This window comes from Equus quagga, chromosome 16 (genome assembly GCF_021613505.1).
Source record: "Equus quagga isolate Etosha38 chromosome 16, UCLA_HA_Equagga_1.0, whole genome shotgun sequence".
In the NCBI taxonomy this organism is placed as follows: domain Eukaryota; kingdom Metazoa; phylum Chordata; class Mammalia; order Perissodactyla; family Equidae; genus Equus; species Equus quagga.
The window spans coordinates 68,685,184-68,707,779 of NC_060282.1; the positions used below are offsets into that span (position 1 = coordinate 68,685,184).

The window sequence follows — 22,596 nt, forward strand, 5'->3', positions numbered from 1 at the left end:
CTTGACAAAGCCTCTAAATACTAATGGTTGACACTTTTAAAATAAAAGTCATGGTGTTTGTAATGTTTTGTTTAGAAAATGTCAAGAATCTGAATGAAAGATTCTAAGGTGCCAGTGGTTTCTAGGTTAGGTGTGAATTCCATGTGTAAACCAATAATTTATGGCCAGAGATTAACACGAGGTCAGTAGGTCATGGGATGTTCACCACCTCACTCTAAGCTGACCCCTTTCAATGGCTAACAGAGCACTGATCAAAACAACTCTCTTTGCATCAATTTGGCTCTTAGAGAGAAAGCTTTTAAAGACTTGAGACTTTCAGGATGGTTTTCAAATGCTGGTTTTCTAAGTGCATCCTCTTTTCAACGCTTTCCTGTGAGTTCCAGTCAGCTTTCTTCCTTAGGAGTTAGTTGTAGGGATATTAAAATGGTTCGGCTACGAAGATCTTCAAGATTCTTCCTACGAACTACATTCCTACTAACACATTGAGGTTTCAGGTATTAATCTTTCATTAGTTCTGTAAGTAGCAGTTTTTGTAGAAATAGGGATAGTAAATAGCATTAATAGAAGGAGTAATACAAAAAACAAGGCAGCTAATATTTATTGAATCCCTCTTATGTTCTAGCCACAAAGTAGAGACTTTCTCTGAATGATTAATTCTATGGCTTTATTTTTTATAATCTGTATTTTTGTTGTCTTCTTCTCATAGAAAATTGGTTTAACAATAAGATGGGGCACACTGTGTTTTATAGATAGCTTATTTCTAAATAGAAATTCAAATGGTGAAATACTCTTGCTCTTACAAATGTGCATTTTCCCAGCCTTTTTGGATTAGGTGTATCTTTAGGGTTATGAGAAGAAAAGCTGTACTGTGAAGCTCAACTGACAACTCCCCTACTGTCACCTCAAGACTGTACCTACAGATCAGGCACTCAATATATATTTATCGAAAGAACGAATACCTGGATACAATCTGTAATGAGAATATGCAAATTTTATGGGTATAAATTTTAACACTTAATTATGATCAACACATGGAGTCACCAAGTAACAAAAATTCAGTTCCTAAGGCTCCAAACCAATAGCTTCAAGGATCTAAGACTTGTAATATTATTTCTTTAAAGATGAAAAAAATGAGAAATATCATATTCACAGGGTAATTTCAGAAATTACCTAAAGCCACTTTAAATAACATGATTTTTGTGTAGGAAACGCTTATGAAACCACCAAGCAATATATCAAAAAGAATTTCCAAAAGAATTTCCAATTTGGGGAAATCCAAATGCAGAACATTGAAACTGAAGTTCTACTCATGGAAGGTGGTCTGTAATATTATTCTCTACCTACAACACCAAGAAAAGTATTGTAACAAGTCAAACATGGATGTGCTGGTCTATTGTCATTCAGAGGCCCAATTTTACATACCATTCATGTAAATTTAGCCCTATAGCAAAGGGACTTATAAAGACAATCATAATAGGTGCTTTGAAAATAAAAATATTAACACTGCTAATCACTGAAGACAATAGCAAGTAAAATATTTGCTCCATTGAATACGTTGGTAATCAAGAGAATAAAAAAGTGGGGCAAATAAAAAAATACAATACAAAAGCTCTTTCTATGTCATCTATATAATTGAATATTTCATCCTAGAATAGCATTCAATCACTTTTATTCATTGGGGTCTGAAATAAGAAGGAATTTAGTTGCACAAAGTTTATCTCATTTTTAAGGACCTACAAAAATCTCCTTTTGTTCATTCGTATGTTTTTGCCTTACATATATATTTGACTACATCAATAAATCAAGTTATTTTCCTTTTTGAATTTTAAATTTATTATTTAAAGTTATACTGCATTCCCATTTGGACAAAAACTTCAATTCTAGGCATATTTACCCTAAAGAAATTAAAAACTGATGCCTCTTGGTACTCACCCTCCCATATCTGTTGGCGTAGGACCCAGTAAGCAAGGAATGGAAAACAATGATTGTCTCGTCCAAGTCCCAGATGAACACTCTCTACAAAGGAAGAACCACATCAATGTGTCTTTCCCTCGGCCGAGAACCCTTTATTCAGTTAACTTCAACATGAAAAGTTCATCTTGAAATGGGTGACAAATGAAAAATCTGAATTTACTAATTTTTTTTAAACCCAACTGTTCCAAAGAATATCTCCCAACTTTTCTCAGATATAACCTCAGACAAGGTACAAGAGGATAATTATGTTAGCAACAATGATATAAATAGAGGAAAGAAATAATAATATGCATCCTTTCTATTCTGCAGTAGCTTGTCAGTCTTAGTTCTGAAGAAATGACAAATGAGCTAAAGTGGGTCTGTTTGAACTTCTGAGACAGAGAGGGACAATCAATTAAAAATCACTCAGTTTAGCTTTTCCTTATCTCTGCTCTCTGTCCATTAAGAAGGGTTAAAATAACTAATCTTATGTTTTAGTCTCATCAAGCGAAGTATTAAAAAACGGCAAATAAAAACTAAAACTGTACATATCTATTCACCTTATGTACCTATTGGGTTGGTATCAAACGGATGGGTTATAGATTGTCCCTGCCCCATTTTCTTCAGATGACAGATAGTTAACAATCTAGGCGGACACATCACACATGCTCTTGACATACACTTGGGGTATTTGGAATTTGAAGGAACTCATTTCAAAAAGGGCTTTGAGATACCACAAGGGCCTCTAAGTCCTGCTTTTCTCCTTCCCATTCCCTCTTGCACCGGTACATATTCACACACATAGGTTCTGCTGGAAAATTTTCCTCTTTTCAGCCAAAATAATCATGTTTTCCCCCATCAGATTTCACTTTGGCAAAACCCAGCAACTTAATTGCAGTGGATTCAAGCCTATGAAATCTCCTACCTTTTAAGATTTTATTTAATCCCTCCTGCTTTTGAACTCCACCAAAACATGGCTCATAAGATGATTACCAGTTCAGCTTAGAACATTCCAGGTTTTCCCGTCTCAGCATACATAAGTGTGTCTTTAATTTCAAAGTGGATTTGACTAAGCATTTTTAGCACAACACTTACTTAATTGAAATGGCAATCATATAGAGCAGTACAAGAGAATTTTGTTCAAGCAGAACTATACAATTTATTATATTTTCTTTGACATAAACAGGTGCTTTACTATATAAAGTGGAAGAGAAAACAAATAATTGCTTTACCTATAATTCATATGGAAAAGAGAAAAAGTGCTTTACTTATAGTTAATATGGAAAAGAAGGCAGTAACTAAAGCATTTAGAGACCCTGATCCCTGTCATTTACATAGCAGGTATACAGAATCACCATTTAGCTACGAGACACCTTGTTATTTACTTGGGTATCGACAATGACATACCTCAAGATCAGAATCCGGGGGAGGTGAAGGATTATTGTTTCTTCGGCCCCGTCCACGTGACTTCCCATCTGAACCTCGACGCAATCGATCGGAATCTGAATCTTTAATGGGTGTTGCTGGGCTGTGGATTGTACTGTACTCTGTGGAAATACGGGAAGGCCTTTCATCTCTTGGTTCTATCACCATGGTGCCGAGATTAACCTTGTTTTAATTCATAGGGAAGTTTGAAGAGTAAAGTACATTTTATTCTCCTCAAATTCTATATTACCTGTTACTTGCATTGGTAAATAATTTATGAGATACTTCATTTTAAAGACTTGTTTTGAAGGAATGTGTGATCAGAAATAACTAAAATTTAATTGAGGGTGAGAGACAACAGGATGTACTAAGGTGCCTAGATTTTCTTTGTGGTTCTCTATGATTAGACAGTGTGCCTCCATCCCCACTTCCACATTTGCCTCTTTCATTCCACCAACAGCACCTGGCCATACTGAGATGTCCACACATTCGTCTTCCCAACTTAAGAAAAGGCTCTGGTTCAAGGAAAGAAATGAAAAGAAAAATCAGCTCTGGGGTAAGGAAAACTGAATCACCAGGCAGATTTTTCTTTGAAAATTTAAAATCTTCATTTTCTCCCTCATTTTCTGTGAGAACAAGGGAGTGATCAATAAGGAGAGCAGATGCATGGGCAATGCCCATACTCTGCACAGCAGACATCACAGGTTCTTCCTGTGTCTTGGTCTTTTTGAACCCCAAATCCCAAACAGGCAGCATATTAAAATTATTCATTGGGGTACCTCAGAGAAACCATGGAAATAATCACACAGAAACCACAAAATAAAGGACAACCCCCAACCAGGACAGAGGAATGGCTGGGCAGTGGTTGTGAGGTTGGGGAGAGATTCTTAGCCTGTTTCCAGAATGAACCCAAAACCACTTACTCTCCCCTTAATATGGTTTTTTCTCCGTTCATCCAGTTCACTCATCAGACAATCTCCACCTTCCCAAACTCCAGCTGAGCCACTGTGCTGTCTCTCCCCACAGAACTCTCTGCCAGATTTCTCTACTTGGTATGGGTTGGAATCTCCCAATCTAATATGAGGAATGATTATTCTTACTGAGACATTGTTGATGTTACATTTCACCAAACAGAAAACGATGGAGAATGGGTGAAGACCTGCTAACCTTCATTAATGTGCTATCAGCCTTGACTCTACCAACAAGGCCAGCCATGTGTCAAACCATGCGGTCACAGTATCACCTCCAATTTTAAGCCTTGAGTCAAGGTAGATCAGATGGACTTTGACGGAGTAAATTCCATTTCTAAATCAGATGAAACAGCCTTTACCTCCTGTTTAACCTTAAAACCTAAACAGATTCCTAGCACTTTTAGATGAGACTTTTTCATGCCCTCTGCCACAGCACACAAGATGGCGAACTTCCTCATAGAAACGGGACACATGATCCTCATACCTAGAAACCACCTTAATGACTTACAAGCCTATTAGTTAATTACGGCCACAAAGTTCAAAACAACTCCGCTCAATGGTCAGTTTAGGTAATTATTGGGGAAGCATTTTTGAGCTAGCTTGTTTTGTAGAACTGTTAGAATACAGTGCTGGCTGGTCAGAGTTAAGCCAAAATCTCGAAATCTACATTAGATCCTTTGCTTGCAGAGGGAGATGACTGTGCATCCTCTCCTCAAGATCTTCCAAATGAAGCTTCTCTTTTCCATATTTTACAGAGAATTAGGAGCTCCAAGTTTTTAAGCAGCTCAATGGATTCAAACTTGTATTTTGAGAAAAAAGTCTTGGCCTTCCTTTTCTTTAAATACTCTGCAATCTACATCTCCATACAGAATATAGCCACCATCCGAGACAGGACACATATCAATCTTCTGAAAAGTTTCAAAATGAAGCAGTCACTTTGCAACCGGCACAGCTGGCATCAAATTCGACCTGTACTTCAAGCAGTTGACTGCAAAGTCTATCTTCAATTGCGAGCTCTCCTGCTTTTGGAAGTTCATATTTGAGAAGAAGCCAAAAGACATCAAGCGATGTATCTATCACATTCCGTCTTTTGCCTTGACTTCCAGATAGTTTAGAGTTAATTTTGTCCTCAAAGTAACTTATCTTACCTAGGTTTTCTTAGCCTAGATATCTTCCTATTGATTGCCCATTCCTTTATTTCTTGGTGTTTACTTCTTTATCCCGGCTCTAAAAACCCCATTCAATCTTTAAAAATATATTCCATCTCAATTTGTTTTGGAAATAGCAAAGCTATAATTAAATTGATTACTCACTTCTGTAAACCTCCCCTCAAAGAAAACAAATTCAATGAGCAAAGCATACAGGAAGATTTTTAAATCATGTTATCTAAAGTTTTTCCAGGTAGAGATAAAAAGCCCTAAAACATGGACAATCTGACACCGTTAAATATTAACACACACACAACACACACACACAAACCTACCTTACAGGCCTCAATTTATTAGAAGGAAGATGAAATTTAAACGATGCAAGCTAGTTTTATACAAATCTCTTCCTCTTTGTTCTATGAGGTGGAATTAAATCCTTCTACTCTCCTAACCTCCTCTCCTGCCTCTAACTTCTCCTTCCTCCTACTAGTGCAAAACAACTCAACAAATAATTTAATCTTCTAATCCACCAACATCTCAGGTTTCGTTAAAATCCTCTTCAAACTGTTCAACTTTACCCCTGCTAAGATAATGGATGTGAAAGAACTCAGAAGAGCGTTCACATCATTTAGCAAACATTGATTGAATGTTCACACTGTTCTAGGCACTGTACTTGGAGCTTGAAGTATAATGATGTACTAAATGGATATGGTTCCTGCCTTCTTGGAGCTTAAAATTCAAAGGAAAGCACCGACTGATGGAAAAAAAGGAGATCACAAAACAATGTGGAAAGGGTTATGACAAGGGAAAGGAGGAATGCTAGGAGACCACAGAGAGAGTCCACATAACTCAAATTTACAGGGGTATGGAAGTTTCCTGAAGATGGAAGACAAGCTCACTAGTAAAAAGGGAATGTAAATATGCTCCAGGCAGGCACACGAGCATGTGTGAAGGTGCAGAGACAGAGAGCATGCTGAAGAACTGAAAAAAAATCAATCTGACCTGAATCTCTGGAGGAAGAGTAGAGAGATGAGGCTGGGGCGGCAGGCAAAGAATTCAACGAGAGAGTGATGCAATCAAATTTACATTTTAGATAGATGACTCTAGCTCCAATCTGGTGAGGGTATTGGAGGCAAGTGAAGACTGGGAAAGGGAGACCATCCAAGAGGATAATTCAATAATCCAGGTGAGGGATGATGGTGGTGCGGATGCAGATAGTGGGGAGAAGGGAGAGTTACAGATTTGAAGTGTCATTAGAAGGTAAAACCAATAACTAACTGAATAAGGTAGGAGGAGGAAGTCAAAGATAATGCTCATGCAGATTGTAATACAAGGTATGGGACGTAGGAAGAAAAAGGGGTTATAGGGAAGAGTGTAGGTAAGAATTCAGGTTCAGCTTTGGACATATTGAACTTTAAGAGTCTATGGGCATTCAAGTAAAGATGTCCAGTAGCCTGTTAGATTGCTCTGACACTCAGAGAAGAAATGTGGGCTGGGTTTAGGCTTGGAAATTAATGCCAGGTATAATATAATTAAAGAAATGAGTGTAATTAAAGACACACAGTGTGTGTAGAAGGGATGGGCAGAGGAAGATGGGTGGGGTGTGTGGAGGAAAGAATATTTCAGGAAGGAGATAGGGATCAATAACTTCAGATTGGCCAAGAGATAAAGTAAAATGAAGAGTGAATCCAAGAGTATTTCAGAGCCAAAGAGGTGTTTAGTACACATGTTGAAAGTACAGATTTGAGAAGTATTTGTTAGGTATATCGGTGGGATAAAAATGAGACAGCAGAAGGTAGAGGAGTAAGTCTGGGTTAAAACTCCTAAAATGTTGCTGATGACCCTATAATGGTCAAATCTAATAATTGTTTTTTAGTCCTCACTCTTATTTGACACCTTTGTGGCTGTGCTGTTGCTCCTTTAAACTATGTACCATTAGAAGAACCTGACTTCCCTTCCTTCTGCTTCTCATCCTACCACTCACACTATTTCTTCTCAGTCTCTTTGGAGACCTCTTCCTCTGCCCGAAGCTTAACTGTTAGTCTTGTCTCCATCGGTGACACTGAAAGTGCTGCTCTGGGACAAAATAAGGAGTTGGCATCAGGATGCAATGCAACGCTTCCTTCATCAAAAAGTCTTGCTAAGATTTTTTTTTAAAAGTCAGCTAAAGTAAACAGTGTTCTTAGTGACAAAGTTGCTTACATTCTGAAGTACATCCCTGAAGTTATCATGGACTAGAAATAAACAACTGGTGGATAGGCAGCCAGTTGTGGACTCTATTTTGAGTAGCAGTGCGCTAGAGTTTCCTTTATGGTCCTCTTATCTCAGCAGAGGCTCTCAGTGGTTGGTAGCATTGGTGAGTAGGTTTTCAAACACCCTTAAGTAACCATTCTAAAGCTCTACCTTCTGATCTCTTGACCTGAATATCCCACTGTTTTCTAGACCTCTGTATCTGAATATGCCATGGACACCACAACTAAAGTTGTCCCAAACTGAATCCTCCTTCTTTGTTAGCAAGTCTCATTAATGGTACCAAGATCTACCCAGTTTTCTAAGCCAGAAATTCCTTACAGGCTCCATCAAATCAAGACTAAGTCCTATGGCTTTTACCCCCTAAATACTTTTGTTCTAAGTTCAGGCCCTCATCATTCTTTGCCTCAATTCTTACAGTAGGCTGTTTCCAAGCTTGCTACTACAGCCTTTAAACTGTCATATGCGCCACTGTGACAGAGGGCTTTAAAACCCTCCAACACTCCAAACTCCCTGTGTGAAAAAGAGGACAGTGTAGATTACAGGACATTGAGCTGCGGACTCAACTGCCACATTTCAAATCATGACCCCACTACTTATCAGTAGTATGGCTTTGTGAAAGTTATTTACCTTTTCTATGACTCGGTTTCACTATCTGTAAAGTGGGAATATGTGAGAGAAAATGAAACTAACATACATTTAAAGGTACTTAGAACCGTGCATGGCACTAGCATTCTATGATGTTAGCCAAGTTGAAAAAGTCCCAATGAATCACGCTCTGACAACCTTCTCTCTAACTGCTTTCTCCCCTTCATAGTCTGCACTTCAGAAAGACACACCTAATTATCTTCGTTCTCTGAAAGTGCCATGCTGTTTCACGCCTTTGAACATAACGTTCCCTTTTCTTAGAATGTTTTTCTGAACTCTTATGCACTCCTCTGATCTGTCTGTGAAATTCCTATTAACCCCTAAAGATCAAACTCAAGTATCTTTTTTGTGAATTCTCTAATTAATTCCTGGTTCCTCTTTTGAAATTACTTTTATCTCTACTATAGGATTATACAATTTTTGCAATTATTTATGTTTGCAGTAGACAATAAATAATTTGATTGAATCATTTTCAGCAAATATCCATCATTCTCACTCTTTCAGGGCAGAATCTGGTGGCAGTAGTTTTTTATACTGAGTCTAGAATGCAAAGACATTAAAAAAATGGATAATTGATAGAACAAGTGTTTCTCAAGTTTAGCTCTTACTCTATTAAATCTATGAGGATTACCTAATTATTTCTACTAGCTAGTCAAAATATTTACAAATGGGAAATAGCTGCAATTATTTTTAAAGCTTATTTAAAAGTTAATGTTTACATATTCAATCATAAAATATTAAAATCTACATAAGATCATTAAAATTCTACACTTGTAAATACTATCAAAGAGTTCCATAAGTCCTTCAATATTGAAAAGAAGAACAGAGCACTGGAATTCAGAAGATTTCGCCTAGGTCCCTGTGGTTCCTTTAGTTCCTCTGAGGTCTTAACTCCTACTTGAGACTTGCATAAGTGACCTCCATATTTTTCAGTCCTCATTCTCTTTGTTTGTCAAATTGAGGACACAGCCTAGGTTACTTAGCTTTAAAGTTCTATTATTTACGGAGGCACAATATTTACCCTGTCTTTCTAACTGTTACTTATTGGTCTTTCTCTCTTAGTCACCTTTAGACTAATCTATCTAAATACCTTGGCCAACTCCAACTTTCAGAAACCATCAGGGTTTACTGGCTCCTGTATCCAGTCCAAACTCCTTCACCAGTTTCATTTCTCATGACTCCCTCAACACGTTACCTACTTTCTTATACATATTGCCTAATAGTTCTCAAAAGGATAGTAGCAATAGAAATTCTGTCACTTTTACCACAGCCACACACTGACTGTCGCTGTTTTAAAGAAGTTGTCGCTATTTTATTAGGTGAAGAATCAGAGTGTGTGATTCTAACTGGGGGATGTTGGAGATACTTGCATATATGTGCTTGAAAATTTTATTTCCTTCTATGAACTGTCCAAATCCTTTGCCAATTTTTTATATTCCTTTATTGATTTATATAAAAGTTTTAACCCCTTTTCAATATTTGCAGGCACTTTTCCAAGCCTGGTATTTGTAAAGGCAGTAGTTGTAAAGGAAGAGGAACACGGGGTTCCTGTGGGCCCCCTTCTCTGTGTTTTGGGAGGATGGAGGCCCTCCTTGCTCATTTCTAAGTCTAAGTGAGGTGAAAGACTGCTCCCCTGAAACACAATTAGTAACCGGACTCCTTGTGGAGAGGAAGCTCTTGTCACATGTATAATGACGGTGGGTTGAGGCCAGGGGGGCTCCTATCTCTAGCTAGACTCTGAATCTCTGCTAAGACAGTACAGATTACAAAATGAAGTGCAGAGCTGCTTGGGAAATCCTTATAAAGATGATCTGAATTTACTGAGCCAGAGACATGGTAAACAATAATTATATTCTATTTGCTGCTACAGGGGGACTCAGATAAAAAGAACAGGGTGGATTACTTCCCTAAGAGCAGAAATTATCATGTTTGAAACTCAAGCCTTAAAGTACATGGGACAATTATACCAGCGAGTATGAAGAAGATGCCAGATGGCAACTGACACTGAGGGACCCCCGAACTTTGAGAAGCTGAAAAGCAACATGTATATGTAAAAGTCATCTTAAAAGGCGTCATATCAAGTCAAAATCAGGAAGATTGAAAGAAAGAATGTAGAGAGGTTAATTCTGAATCAATGAGGACAGGCTATCAAGGTCCCCCTGGCATGTCCCACAGGGAGGCAGATGGAACCCGCTTGATGCTGCTGGCCAAGAGAATCCTATACATCCACTGGGTATGTTTCTGTTTATAATTTTTTAAATTGGTTTTCCTATGGGGTAAAACTGCTTTGTATAACTGAGTCTGATTACTTTAAGGGAAATAAGGAAATAAGGGATTGCATCTCAATCCAGGGATGGGTTCTGTAATCAACACACAAGGTGAAAACCGCATTTCATCAAAATTACCCAGAAATTCTCTCAACCAGCTACACCGTGAGAGGCAGCGGCAGTGAAACCGACTGGTGGGAGGGTGGGGTATGGCTCACACAGGTCGTGGTGAGGCGTGGGGCTGACTTGCCCACACTATTTAACTTTAAGTCTCCTTTTGTTTATTTGTAAACTCTAATGCAGGGGTCAGCACATTTTTCGATAGAGTCAGATAATAAACATCTTAGGCTTTGTGGGCCATATGATCTCTGTTGCAATGACTCAACTCTGTCCTTATAGAGCAAAAGCAACCACAGACAATAAGTTAACAGAGGAGTACAGCTGTGTTTCAATAACTTTATTTACAAAACGGATTAGGCTTATGGGGGCATAAAACTGTAGTCATTCAAGTAATTGTGGGTTGCTAATAGATTCAAGTAAGTGACTCTGTTAGGACTACAAAATTCAAGGAAGTGACTGTTGTCTGACTTCTCTGGATGATAATGCTTCTTTTTAAATTTTTTTTTTTTTTCTGAGGAAGATTAGCCCTGAGCTAACATCTGTGCCAATCTTCCTCCACTTTATATGTAGGTTGCTGCCACAGCATGGCTGATGAGTGGTGTAGGTCTGTGCCTGGGATATGAACCCACAAACCCGGGCTGTCAAAGTGGAGCATGCTGAACTTAACCACTACACCACAAAGCTGGCCCCTGATATCACTTCTTTCAAACTGTTGCAAACATTGAGTTAAAATTGTGTGGTAAAGATAATAAGTGAAACATCTTGCTGACCCAACTGGAGAACGAAGTGCTCGTTTTTTTGGAATTGATAACAAGCAGAAAAGGAATTTAATATGTACTTTTTTAAAGGCCCCATCCCAGGTGGTAAGGGTGTTGAGCCACGGTGCTATCAGAATGTATCTACCTTGAATAGGCGAACAAGACAGAAGAGGATAAGATTTTGTTTTTCTCATGAACACAGTAACTTGACATGCAAAACAGATTACAGCGTCTCCTTGGGTAAGATACAGGCACCAGACATACATCCTGGGAGTGATTTTGTGTTCTCCTCTCTAACAGAAGGGCTCGGTGCAGGCACCACGCCTAATGAAACCGCTGTAAGATGGGCACTGTTCCAGGTGTGTGGCCTCGGGGACACCTTTTTATTTGGCTCTTTGCAGCTGACTGAACCTGGAGGACACAGTCACAAACTACCTGAGCAGGCAAGCACATCAGTGACACTCAGTGATGAGCTAAGCTATGTTTCTGAGAAAAGGAAAATTCAAAGGCCTGCCACTGTCAAGCTGTTCACTCTCCAGGAGATTTAGGAAAGTTAGGTGAAAGGGCAAATGGAAAAGGGGCACATACAACCTTTCACACTGAACACTTAGATTTTCCTTGACTTACAGTGACCTCCAACAACTGAATCTGACAAATATTCCTTACCAGGCCCACCTCCAGTCTTCTGACAACGTCTTGTAGAACGGATTCTCCTCTGCCGTAAGGCAGTTGGGGAAAAGGCTGCCTGGCATCAACCTCTATAGTCGGAGATCCTCAGCGTTGAAAACTGAAATTCCTATTATTCTCAAAACTCTAAAGAAATTCCAGGGGTGGCCTAAACTTCATGCCTGAATTCTCGTGACAGAACACAAATGCTCATAATAGAGAAAGTATGCATATGCACACATTGATTCCGATAACTTGCTTTTTTTCCCCCAACAAAAGGGGAACAGTGTTGGAAAACTTCTTTAAAAAGGTCTTTATATACTGTTTTTAAAAACAGTCTTTGAAACAAATCAACTCAAAGCAGCTACGAAATAGGTCATCTTATCCTGGCACCGGATCTAAGCTTTCATTTATATTGTGCCCTTCACTACAGAGTTTGGGGAATGAATGGGGAGGATTTTCTTATTTTTTTTAAATGGTCTTTAATGCCACAGGTACCCTGAGAATGGACTGCAACCTCCCATAGTGCTGAGTTTCACTTTTTCCCACCTTCCCTTCCCACCACCGTGACTCGGTGGAATTCTGACTCAGGAGACGCCACCAGTGAAATTTTCTAAATAGCTCTTTTCTGCTCACTTTCTTAGAACACTCCTATGCGTGCATCCCTGTCAATCTGTGAAGGGCGCAGCTTCTGTTTGGATTCGATCTTTCTTTCTTAAGCTTTTGACAGAGAGGTAAATACGTAATGCTTCCTTCTCAGGGAGCAGTACCCCCAGCCAGCGCCCCTGGGTCTGCTGACCTTCAGCCGTGTTTGATCAGATTCCACTGGCACCTGTGTACCAGGTCAGCTTTGTGGATGTGTGATCTGTTCAGTCTCACAGCCACGTGCTCAGATGGGTCCTGCACTTAGTTTCATGCTCTGCTGTGCTGTCTTGAAATTCTTTACTTGTGAACAACGGGCGTGCATTTCCATTGTGCACTAGGGCCCACAAACACCATAGCTGGTCCTGCCTGTGTTATCACAAATCCCCAAGCCAGTGAAGCATGAGCTCCTGAGGGTGACGTGGGAAGACAGAACACCTTCTCAGTGCCAGGCCACGTGCTAAGCAGTAGGGATCCAAGTGAACAAGACGACAGTCCCTGCCCTCACAGAAGCTGAGGGCTGCCTGTATCTACTAGTACTGGGGTGTCAGAGACAACAGCACGGGACAGCCTGCCACTCTTCCACGACCAAGTCTGCTTCACAGCTACAAGCAAGAAGCCTGGCTGCTCATTCACTGAGAAAGAGAAGCACTCGCCCTCTACACTCTCTCTGCCTGGATAAACCCACCTACCAGTACTTTCTATGCACGGTCTGCCTTCCCTCTTGTTAAGATGGATGATCTTTCTGCGCTCCCAAGGCCAGGTCCTCATCTGGGCCTAAGATCCAAGCCCCCCTCCACTACTTCAACCAGCATTCCCCTTTCTCTGGATCACTCACATATGCATACGAGCTGGATGCATTTCTTGCCTAAAAAATACCTGCAACTTCTTCCTGTAGTTTCTGCCCCATTTCTCTATTACCTTGTGGTTTAGAGCAAAAATAACTAAGATAATTGTGACTATCTTCTACATAAACTTCCTCTCCTACCATCCCCTTTGAGCCCACCAATCACGCTGTTCTCACCAACACCCCACTTTGTCAAGATCACCAATGACTGCCCCCTGCCCCCACCACCCTATCGAATCCAATGGTCAAGTCTCAAATTCCATCTTTCTCAAACTTTCACCAGCATTGTACACAGCTGATGGCTCCTTCCTTCTGCAACACTTCCTTCCCTTGGCCTCTGGGAGGCCTCGTTCTCGGCTGTGAGGCCTGGGGCTCAATGCGGGGCTCTCTTCCCTTCTGTATTTACACTCGCTGCCCTGGTCAACTCATCCAGGCACATGAGCTTTAAATGGCATTTATGATGACTTGCAAATGTAGGCCCTAAACTATCCTATGAACATCAGACTTATTTACCCAACAACTTACTCCCCACCTCCCCCTGGGGTCTCTAATAGGCATCAAAACTTAACATGTGCTAAAAAAAAAAGTCCTGATTTCTCCAACAACGCTTTCTCTTCCCATTGTTTTTCCCATATCAATAAATGGCAAATGCCTTTTCCAGCTGTTGGGTCAAAAACTGTGGTGTCATCCATGATTCTTTTCTTTCTACTCCTCATAGTCAATCTATCGACAAATCCTGGTAGCTCTACTTTCTAGTCTCTTTACAAATCTGACCACTTTCCCCACGTCTGCCCCCAGCACGCGAGCCTGGCCTGCTACCCCTCACCCGGAACACTGGCATCACCTCCAACAAGATCGCCCCCTTCCCCTTCTTGCCCAGCTACAGCTCTTCTCTGCCCCCAAACAGGCAGTTCTTTTCAAACGGAATGACAACATGTCACTTTTCTGCTAAAACACTTCTCACCTAATTCAAAATGAAATCCAAAGTCCTCCGGAAGCCCACATGCCTGCTACGATCCGGCCTCTCTACCTCCCTACCCTCACCCACTACGCTATTCCCCCAAAACGCTCCAACGACACTGGCCTTGGGAACTGTGTTTCCTCTCCCAGAACACTCTTCCCCCAGATATTGAGGTGGCTTTCTCCTCATGTCTTTTGGGTCTGCTAAAATGTCACCCTGCCCGACCACTCTTCTGAAATCATTTATCTGCCCTAACTCTATCCTCTGTATAGACCATTTAATCCTTCCAGGTACTTCTGACAACCAGATGCATTTTATATTTACTTGCTGTCTGTGTCCTCTGGTAGAATGTAAACTCCCTGAGGGCAGGGACCTTATTTTGTTCAATGCTGAGTGTCCCAAGTCTAGAACAGTGCCTGGAACACACTAGAAGCTCAGTGAATATCTGTTGTTGAATGAGCTAACAGCCTGGCATGTGGAACATCCCTGGTTCACAAAACGCACATGATCACCAATGATCCCTCATGTAAAATTCTATTTAATCACTCTCTTAAGGAATGTGTGGCAGGTAAGTACTTATCAGTCTGCCTGCATACTCATTCAGAGAGGGTCTGACAGGAGGAGAACTCAGATACACCTGGTTCCTTATTCCATCTTCTGGGTTCAGTTTATTTCGTACAGTACAGAACTAGGAGTAAACCTCACCCTTCATGATGAAAGAAAAGTGAGCCATATTAGGGTTGAAAGTAGAAGAGTGGATTGAACAGGGTCTCCTCTGGGCTTTGAGATATTTCTCCCACTCCACCTGCCTCCTTCTTCACACATCTGACTTGACTCTTCTCAGAGACAGCATCACTTCTCTAAGTCAGAAGTCTTGCTTTGCAGGGATGAGGACAAAGACAGGCAGCACAGCCTCTGATGGGCACCTGCCTGGGGAGGTTGGGCTGCCACCTTCTCCTGGAAGTTTGGGGCCAGTGGAGAGGAACAGCCTAGGACCAAAGCTTAGCTACATGGATTACTGAACCAGCACTAACTCCGACAAGGTGACCTTCCTTCCTTTCAATGTTTGGGAGATAGTCCACCTGTGGACAGGGTGGATCTTGCAAATTTTGGTCCATCTCCACAGCCTCCTTAACTTACAGGACAGAATATGGAAAATTGAGCAGTTCAAATTTCATCATAACAGACAGCGTAACCTACAAGTTCAGACAGTAGGATCTGAACAGGCTTGGCAACTTGTAATTTATATAATTACCTGGACGTTATCTGGACTTCAGTTTCTTTGAGAGTAAAATGAGGACAGCACCACTGTAAAGATTATTTAAGATAACGCATGCTAACATATTTTGTATAAACACGTTAGTGTTGTTATGTGATGTGAATTGTTCAGTCACCTCTCTGGGCATAGTTATCTTGTTCTTAAAGATGATCATAAAGTGATCTTCCAGCTCAAAAATGTTTTCATCCTTCAGTGAAATTTAAATATAGTTTAAGTTCTGATGGAAACAGCACCATCAGTGAGTCCATTTAAAAGGGTCTATTTCTCTTTTCTTGAATGAATATCCCTTCCCTCTCCTCTGTCCCACACTCATTTGCATCTTCCAGGGCTGAGGATAAATTTCACTTCCTTTATTAGCCTTTTTCTCCAAATGCTTTACATAAGAAATCTCTGTTCCTGCATTCTTCCGGAGCACTTTGCTGTTGCTTCTAGCAGGACATTTTTTTTAACTCAACCTTGATTAGATTTGGCTGTTCACAAAAAAAATGCTTCTTGAGGACAAGGAACAACCCTTTTGCTATCCGTATTCCTACAGAATCTGAGAGGACTTCGCAATTAAGAGATGCTCAATGAATAGTGAACAGAATGGTGAAGAGCATCATCAAACCCTCATTTACATGTGGCAGGAGAAGAAACTGTGCTTTCTGCTTTGCCTTCAACAATGGAATGCAATGTAATAGCAAGACTAAGGAATAAATCTCAAGAGAAATGTGCTTCCTCAATAACCTTTGTCAATATCAAAGCTGAGTCATGGGAGGTAATTAGATGAATAAAAATATTGAAACAGACACTTTTGGGAAAACACTAAATGGGAAACTGGAAAGGAAAGATACTCCCGAGAAAGGAAGTTCTTAGAATGCTTCAAGGGAGAACATTTAAAACGTTGTCAGGGATAGAAAATAAACTGCAGAAGTTGAAAACCATGTCAGTGGTAGAGAAAATGAATTCTTACATTTGAGAGGCATTTTACAATTGGCAATGTGCGTTTTTATATGAATTAGCTGAACTGAAATGAATAATAAACCTATTAATTAGAGCAGGTTTGGGACTTTGAACAGAGAGGAGAAAAAAATGGAGCGTGTGTGCTCTTGGGAGGCTGTAATTACGAGAATCTTGGAGAGGTTTTTGTGCACATATTAAGCAAAATGGCGACGTTTAAAAACGTGGTTGTGATGTAATTTGCAAAACAAGTGTTTCCTGAGCATGGAGTAGTTGTGGTGAATCTTTTCTCTGGCCCTTATTCTTGCTGAACAAAACATTTTAATTCTTAATTTTATTTTCTGGATAATTTATATCCTACCTTTCTCCAAACAGGTTTAAGATAACCCACCAAATATATACACAATGACTATAGAACAACCTTTTAAAAATATGAATGAGTACATCAGAAGAAAACTGGAGGTGGGAAAGGTAAAATAAAGTGAGAAGAGACAGTGGTCAGCATAGGTGTGCTGGTCCTCAGGTCTGCAGTCAATGAGGCAAGGGTACACAGAGCTCTATGGCTCATGGGTGCAGAAGATGAGGTAACCAATTTCTCTACAGAAACATAGGTGGCCCTAGTATAGAGATGAGACAGAAATGTTCAAAGACTTCTCATTGAGAAGATGTTGGGTGACGCCAGGGACATACCCTCATGATAAATCAAACAGCAAGTTTTACAAGATTCTTACTTCTAAGAACCCTCCCATAAAAACTTGTGTAAAATAAAACCAAAGGCAAGGAAACTTGTTGACTAATCTTACAGAGTTAATCAAAGTCAGAGATCAATAAATATTAATTGAATTAATTTTAGGGAATTGCTTTGACTTCTCTATCTGTATTTTATAACCATTACTTTCCTTTCACAAAATCACTAACTGAGGTCTCCCAGGTAAATTAATTCCTCAGTCAAGGTCTAGTAACTAAATTAAGAGAGCTTTATTGTCCCTGGAGTATGGCCATTATCCACTCTCTAGTACTCCATGGACAACCTCAGAGGAACTTCTACCATCCTTCCCACACATTTCAACCCCTGGTTCAGCTCTCCCCCAATTATTTTATGTGAAGGAAACTGGTGAACCACATTTTGGGGGCTTTAGTTTCTGAAACAACCACAATGCACCAGAGTAATATCTTTAAGAGGAAAGAACACATCAGCTTCCTGAGGCCAGGGACCTTGCCTTTCCTGTCACCTGTATATCCTCAGCACCAAGCACAGTGCCTGGCACAAGCAAGCATTTATAAATATCTGTTGAATGTATGAATGGAAGAGATGAACATTTGAGGGCCTAGTCAGTCACTTCATTGGCCACTTACATAATTTCATTCTCCCATTCATCCTATACACAAGAGTGGTACCATCTGACCTATGCAGAATAAATAATAGAACCAGGATTCAGACCTAAGTTAGCTCAACTCCAAACGCCTAGCCACCACTCCAGTTTCTCTCAACTGCATTCCAAGGAAGTGTGGTGCCCAAGAGAGGCTCATAGATTTCCCTGTAGGAGTGGGGGGGGGGGGTGTAGAGTGGTACCCAGCCAGGTATCACTGGGAAGCACTGTCCATCATATTCATTTCTCAGTGAATATTACTGTATCAAAGGATCAGAAAAGCCTTAAAGTGAAGGAACCTTAATAACTTTCAACCTGAGAATTTGTGTCCCTAACTGATCCTACCTGGGAATTCATTAAAGGACATCCATGTCCCTCTTCAGGAGGCAGTCATGCTGGCCAGGGCAGTGTGGGAAAGGCCACAGCACATCCTGCTGTCTCCCAAGGCTGCCACTCCAGCATGTCATCAAGAGATGAGACTGATGATAGGTGTGCTGCTTTGGAACAATTTAATCTTCTAGATTCTTTATTCATAATCAGTAAGGTGAAGGTCTTAGGCAAAGGAATTCATAAGGTCACTTCTGACTTTAAAATTCAAAGCTTCCCTATTCCCAATTGCTAAATTTACTCAAGTGGATTTGGAGATATAAGAGAGTCATCAATTTACAAGTCAGCTATGTTCTAAATATGTTTAAATCAGTTATTTGAAACTCAGAAGCTATTTTCTCACGGAAACCATGGTAGCCATGATTTCCAAACCAATCCAACCTAGGTAAACACTGCACATATACAATGTAAAATATTAGAAATCTGCACTCCAATTTTAGCAGTTACATAAAAGTGAAAACAGTAAACTTTGTCTTAAAGAATGAAACTGAAGAAAATGTAATTTTAGTTTTATGAAGAGGTACTTGAGAAAGTTTCTAAGGGGTCATATAAATATTTTCCAAGTGTTAGAAGGTGACCGTACTGGATCAAGATGTCTACCTTCACTTTAAAATGGATGGCTTCCCTTTTCCTTGATGCAAGTATATCATTATTCCTACACTTAGTGCTCATCGACCACGAGCTGTAAGTAGAGAAATAAAGACAAAAAGAAAGGGAAAAGTTGGTAAAGTAGAGAATGAGGCCCTTGAGGGGGAAGAGGAGGGAAATGGTAAAGAAGAGAAGTTGTGGAAGATTTTTCCCTAAGCAGGTCCACCATGAGCAATTATTAAATAGGATACAGGGGGAATGGGGGTAGAGCGCAATTGGTTACTGGATTATCCAAGACATCTTCAAACTGATCTTGTAATTCAGGGCATCCTTACAGGATAAGACAACCTTAAATATACTACATATCACTTCCTCACAACTTCAGACTTACATTATTTTATCAGCAAATAGAGCTCATTCAAACATTTAACACACATTTAACTGAATACCTCCTAATATACGCCTTGGCTGAGTGAAGTGAATAATTAAAGAAAATGAATACCACATAGTTACTACTTTTTAAGACTCTTTGTTTAAATTTCCATTTTTCTGCCCATTTGATTCTTCAGACACAGTGATTTCAAGAAGCGGCATGCTTTCCTGATCAAGAACTGAAATTCGAAGGCAAGCTTCCAGAGGTTAAATCCTAGTGCTGTCATGACCTCTCCTTAGCTGCCCCATCCGTCAAATGGGGACAATGACAATACTGTCTACCTTACCGAGCTGGGTGGGAAGGAACCAAGTTCATGCCTGAACAGCACTTAGAACAATGCCTGGTATATAGTAAGTGCTCAAAATGTATTAGCCACTTTTATATTTGTATATCAAATCCACGAGAAAAATACTTATTGAAATTTTCTCTGCATATTGTTAAGTGAAAAACGTAGGGTACAGAAAAATATGTATTCTATTACCTTTAAGGAAAAAGAAAAATAATAAAATGTATCCAAAGAGTATACAAAAAATATACAAAAGTAAAAATATATATATATATATATATGGTGCACTACTGAGGAAAAAAAAATTTTACTCTAGTAACAAATACATCATACTTTTATCTTTAGGGCACCAGCCAAATCTAATACTGAAATCATTGCTATAAAGATAACATAATTACTTTATGGTTCAAAATTGAATATATTTTTCTCCATTGCTAAATGTGCAATGCAAAAATACTCATCAAATATTTGCTGATTGACTGCTAAAACTCTCAAAGGAAGTAATATATTTAGAAGAATGCCATAGGGAAGATATAATGAACTGACTCCAGATATGTATATACTATTTTTATGAATTAAAAATAACACCATCAGAAGCATTGCATGATCAGTCTAGAGATGAGATGTCTAGAATTTTCATTCTATTCAAAATTTTGCTTAATTTGTTTATGATCTCATGTTTATTTTCAAATGAAGATTTGTTTTTAATGGACAATAAACACTTACATGACCCCTTCTTATAGCGATGTTAAATGAAACATTCTACCATTGGTTTCATGGTGAAAATATACATAATAAGGAATGGCATGATTTCAATGGCCACAAGGAAATCCATACCCCAGACTTTAATGACTGTCTGGCTGATACGCTGAATTTCACCCTAAGGTATCATCATGTTCATTTTGGTTAAAATGCAAATATCTTTTAGAGGGCTAACTATAATTACATCCCATACTTTAAAAAAGGATCTGAGAGGACGTTTGATAGAGAACAGAGAAGTGCATAAGCGATAGGGATGTACTGGAACATTCTGAGGGATAACGACACAGAACAGGACTCAAGAGACAGTCAAGACAACCTGTCTTTCTCATAACTCTTTCTAAAGGACAAACGCTACTTATTTACAAATGTTATTAAGATCAATTTACAATTGAGTCTCCAAAAGCACTAATGAACTCAACAGTGAGATGCAGAAAACACAGTACGGGTGTATTTGTGGAAATTCCTAAGAAACTTAATTTTCACCAAACCCACACCATGTATTACACAAAGCATTAAGAGATCTAAATGATGAATTAACTTATAAATACAGGCTCCAATTTTTAGTTTCACAGCAGCTGGCTCCAGGGGAGTATATGTAGGTGTATGATAGATACAAATTAAATAGATAGAGCTATAGATATAAATGTAGATAGAGAGAGGTATATAACAGACACGTATTTGTAAAAATCTAGATGTTTTTATATTTGATAATATATTTTCCCCTTATATCCCTGACTGTTATTCTAGCTAATATGCTTATCCACAAAGGCCTTTCTCTGGAGAAAGCCTGAAATGACTGAGGCGCTTTATTAAAAACACTGATTCTTGGACCACCACCACCACCCAAGCAGGCTGAAGTTGGCTCAGAAATCTACATTTCACTGAGTTCTGTGCGCAGCCCCACGCACCTTGCCTCTGATGCTCAGCCACACTGGAGAACGACTTGGGTGGTGGGCACGAACTGACAGCTTAGAAGCGTTGTTTGGGCGAGACCCCAGATGAGACCCCCGCCTCTCTCTCCCTCCTTTCCTCTTTCTCTCTCTGGAATTTGGAAGAAGGACTAGCAGGTACTGAGGCAATCGGGACTGACTGCTTGAACTGCAGTGCTGTTCACTCTTGGGAGCTATAGGATAGCCTCTTCGGCCACATACGCAGAGAAGCAGAGAACGCAGATCTACAGAGAGAGGTAAATGAAACCAACTTGCAGGGAAAAGTCATGATTCAAAAATGTAGCCCTACAGGCAGAGAATCTCCTAGCCTCACTCCTTGCTTCCTTGTGGTTTTCCAGTCCCTCGTAAGGTTTGACTCCTTTGCAAAAAAAAAAAAAAGAGAAAGTATACTACTTGAATGGGAATAAAAAGTGGCCAGGCGCAGATGCGATGTGTATGTTTATATAAGCAAAGTGCACCCCTGGAAGGATACACAAGAAACTCTGCTGAATGAAACCAAGGGGCTGGGGCAGAAGATGAAGGGAGTTTTATTCATCTCTGCAAACTCTTCTGTACCTTGGTAATTTTGTCCCATGCTCATGTATTATAATTCAGTAAATTAAAAAGATATTCATTAAACCTAAATTTTTTTTGGCAATCAAGCTGGAAATAAAAGTGGTAGCCATTGGGGCTGGCCCCGTGCCCTAGTGGTTAAGTTTGCGTGCTCCACTGCAGGCGGCCCAGTGTTTTGTTGGTTCGAATCCTGGGCGCGGACATGGCACCGCTCATCAAACCACGCTGAGGCAGCGTCCCACATGCCACAACTAGAAGGACCCACAACGAAGAATATACAACTATGTACTGGGGGGTTTGGGGAGAAAAAGGAAAAATAAAATCTTGAAAAAAAATTGGTAGCCATTAATCCATCAATCCTACCTTTATTTTTTTTTTTTTAAAGATTTTATTT

General features: G+C 39.8%; 1 protein-coding gene across 1 annotated transcript in view; it reads right to left on the minus strand.

Annotated features, from left to right (window-relative positions):
• EYA1 (EYA transcriptional coactivator and phosphatase 1) overlaps positions 1 to 22,596 on the minus strand; it is a 161,141-nt gene that overhangs the window by 68,300 nt on the left and 70,245 nt on the right. The window contains exons 10-11 of the mRNA XM_046642243.1: positions 3,361 to 3,500; positions 1,933 to 2,016 (exon numbers count right to left, since the gene is read on the minus strand). Of these exons, the coding sequence (XP_046498199.1) occupies positions 1,933 to 2,016; positions 3,361 to 3,500 (224 nt within the window). The remainder of the gene's footprint in view (positions 1 to 1,932; positions 2,017 to 3,360; positions 3,501 to 22,596) is intronic.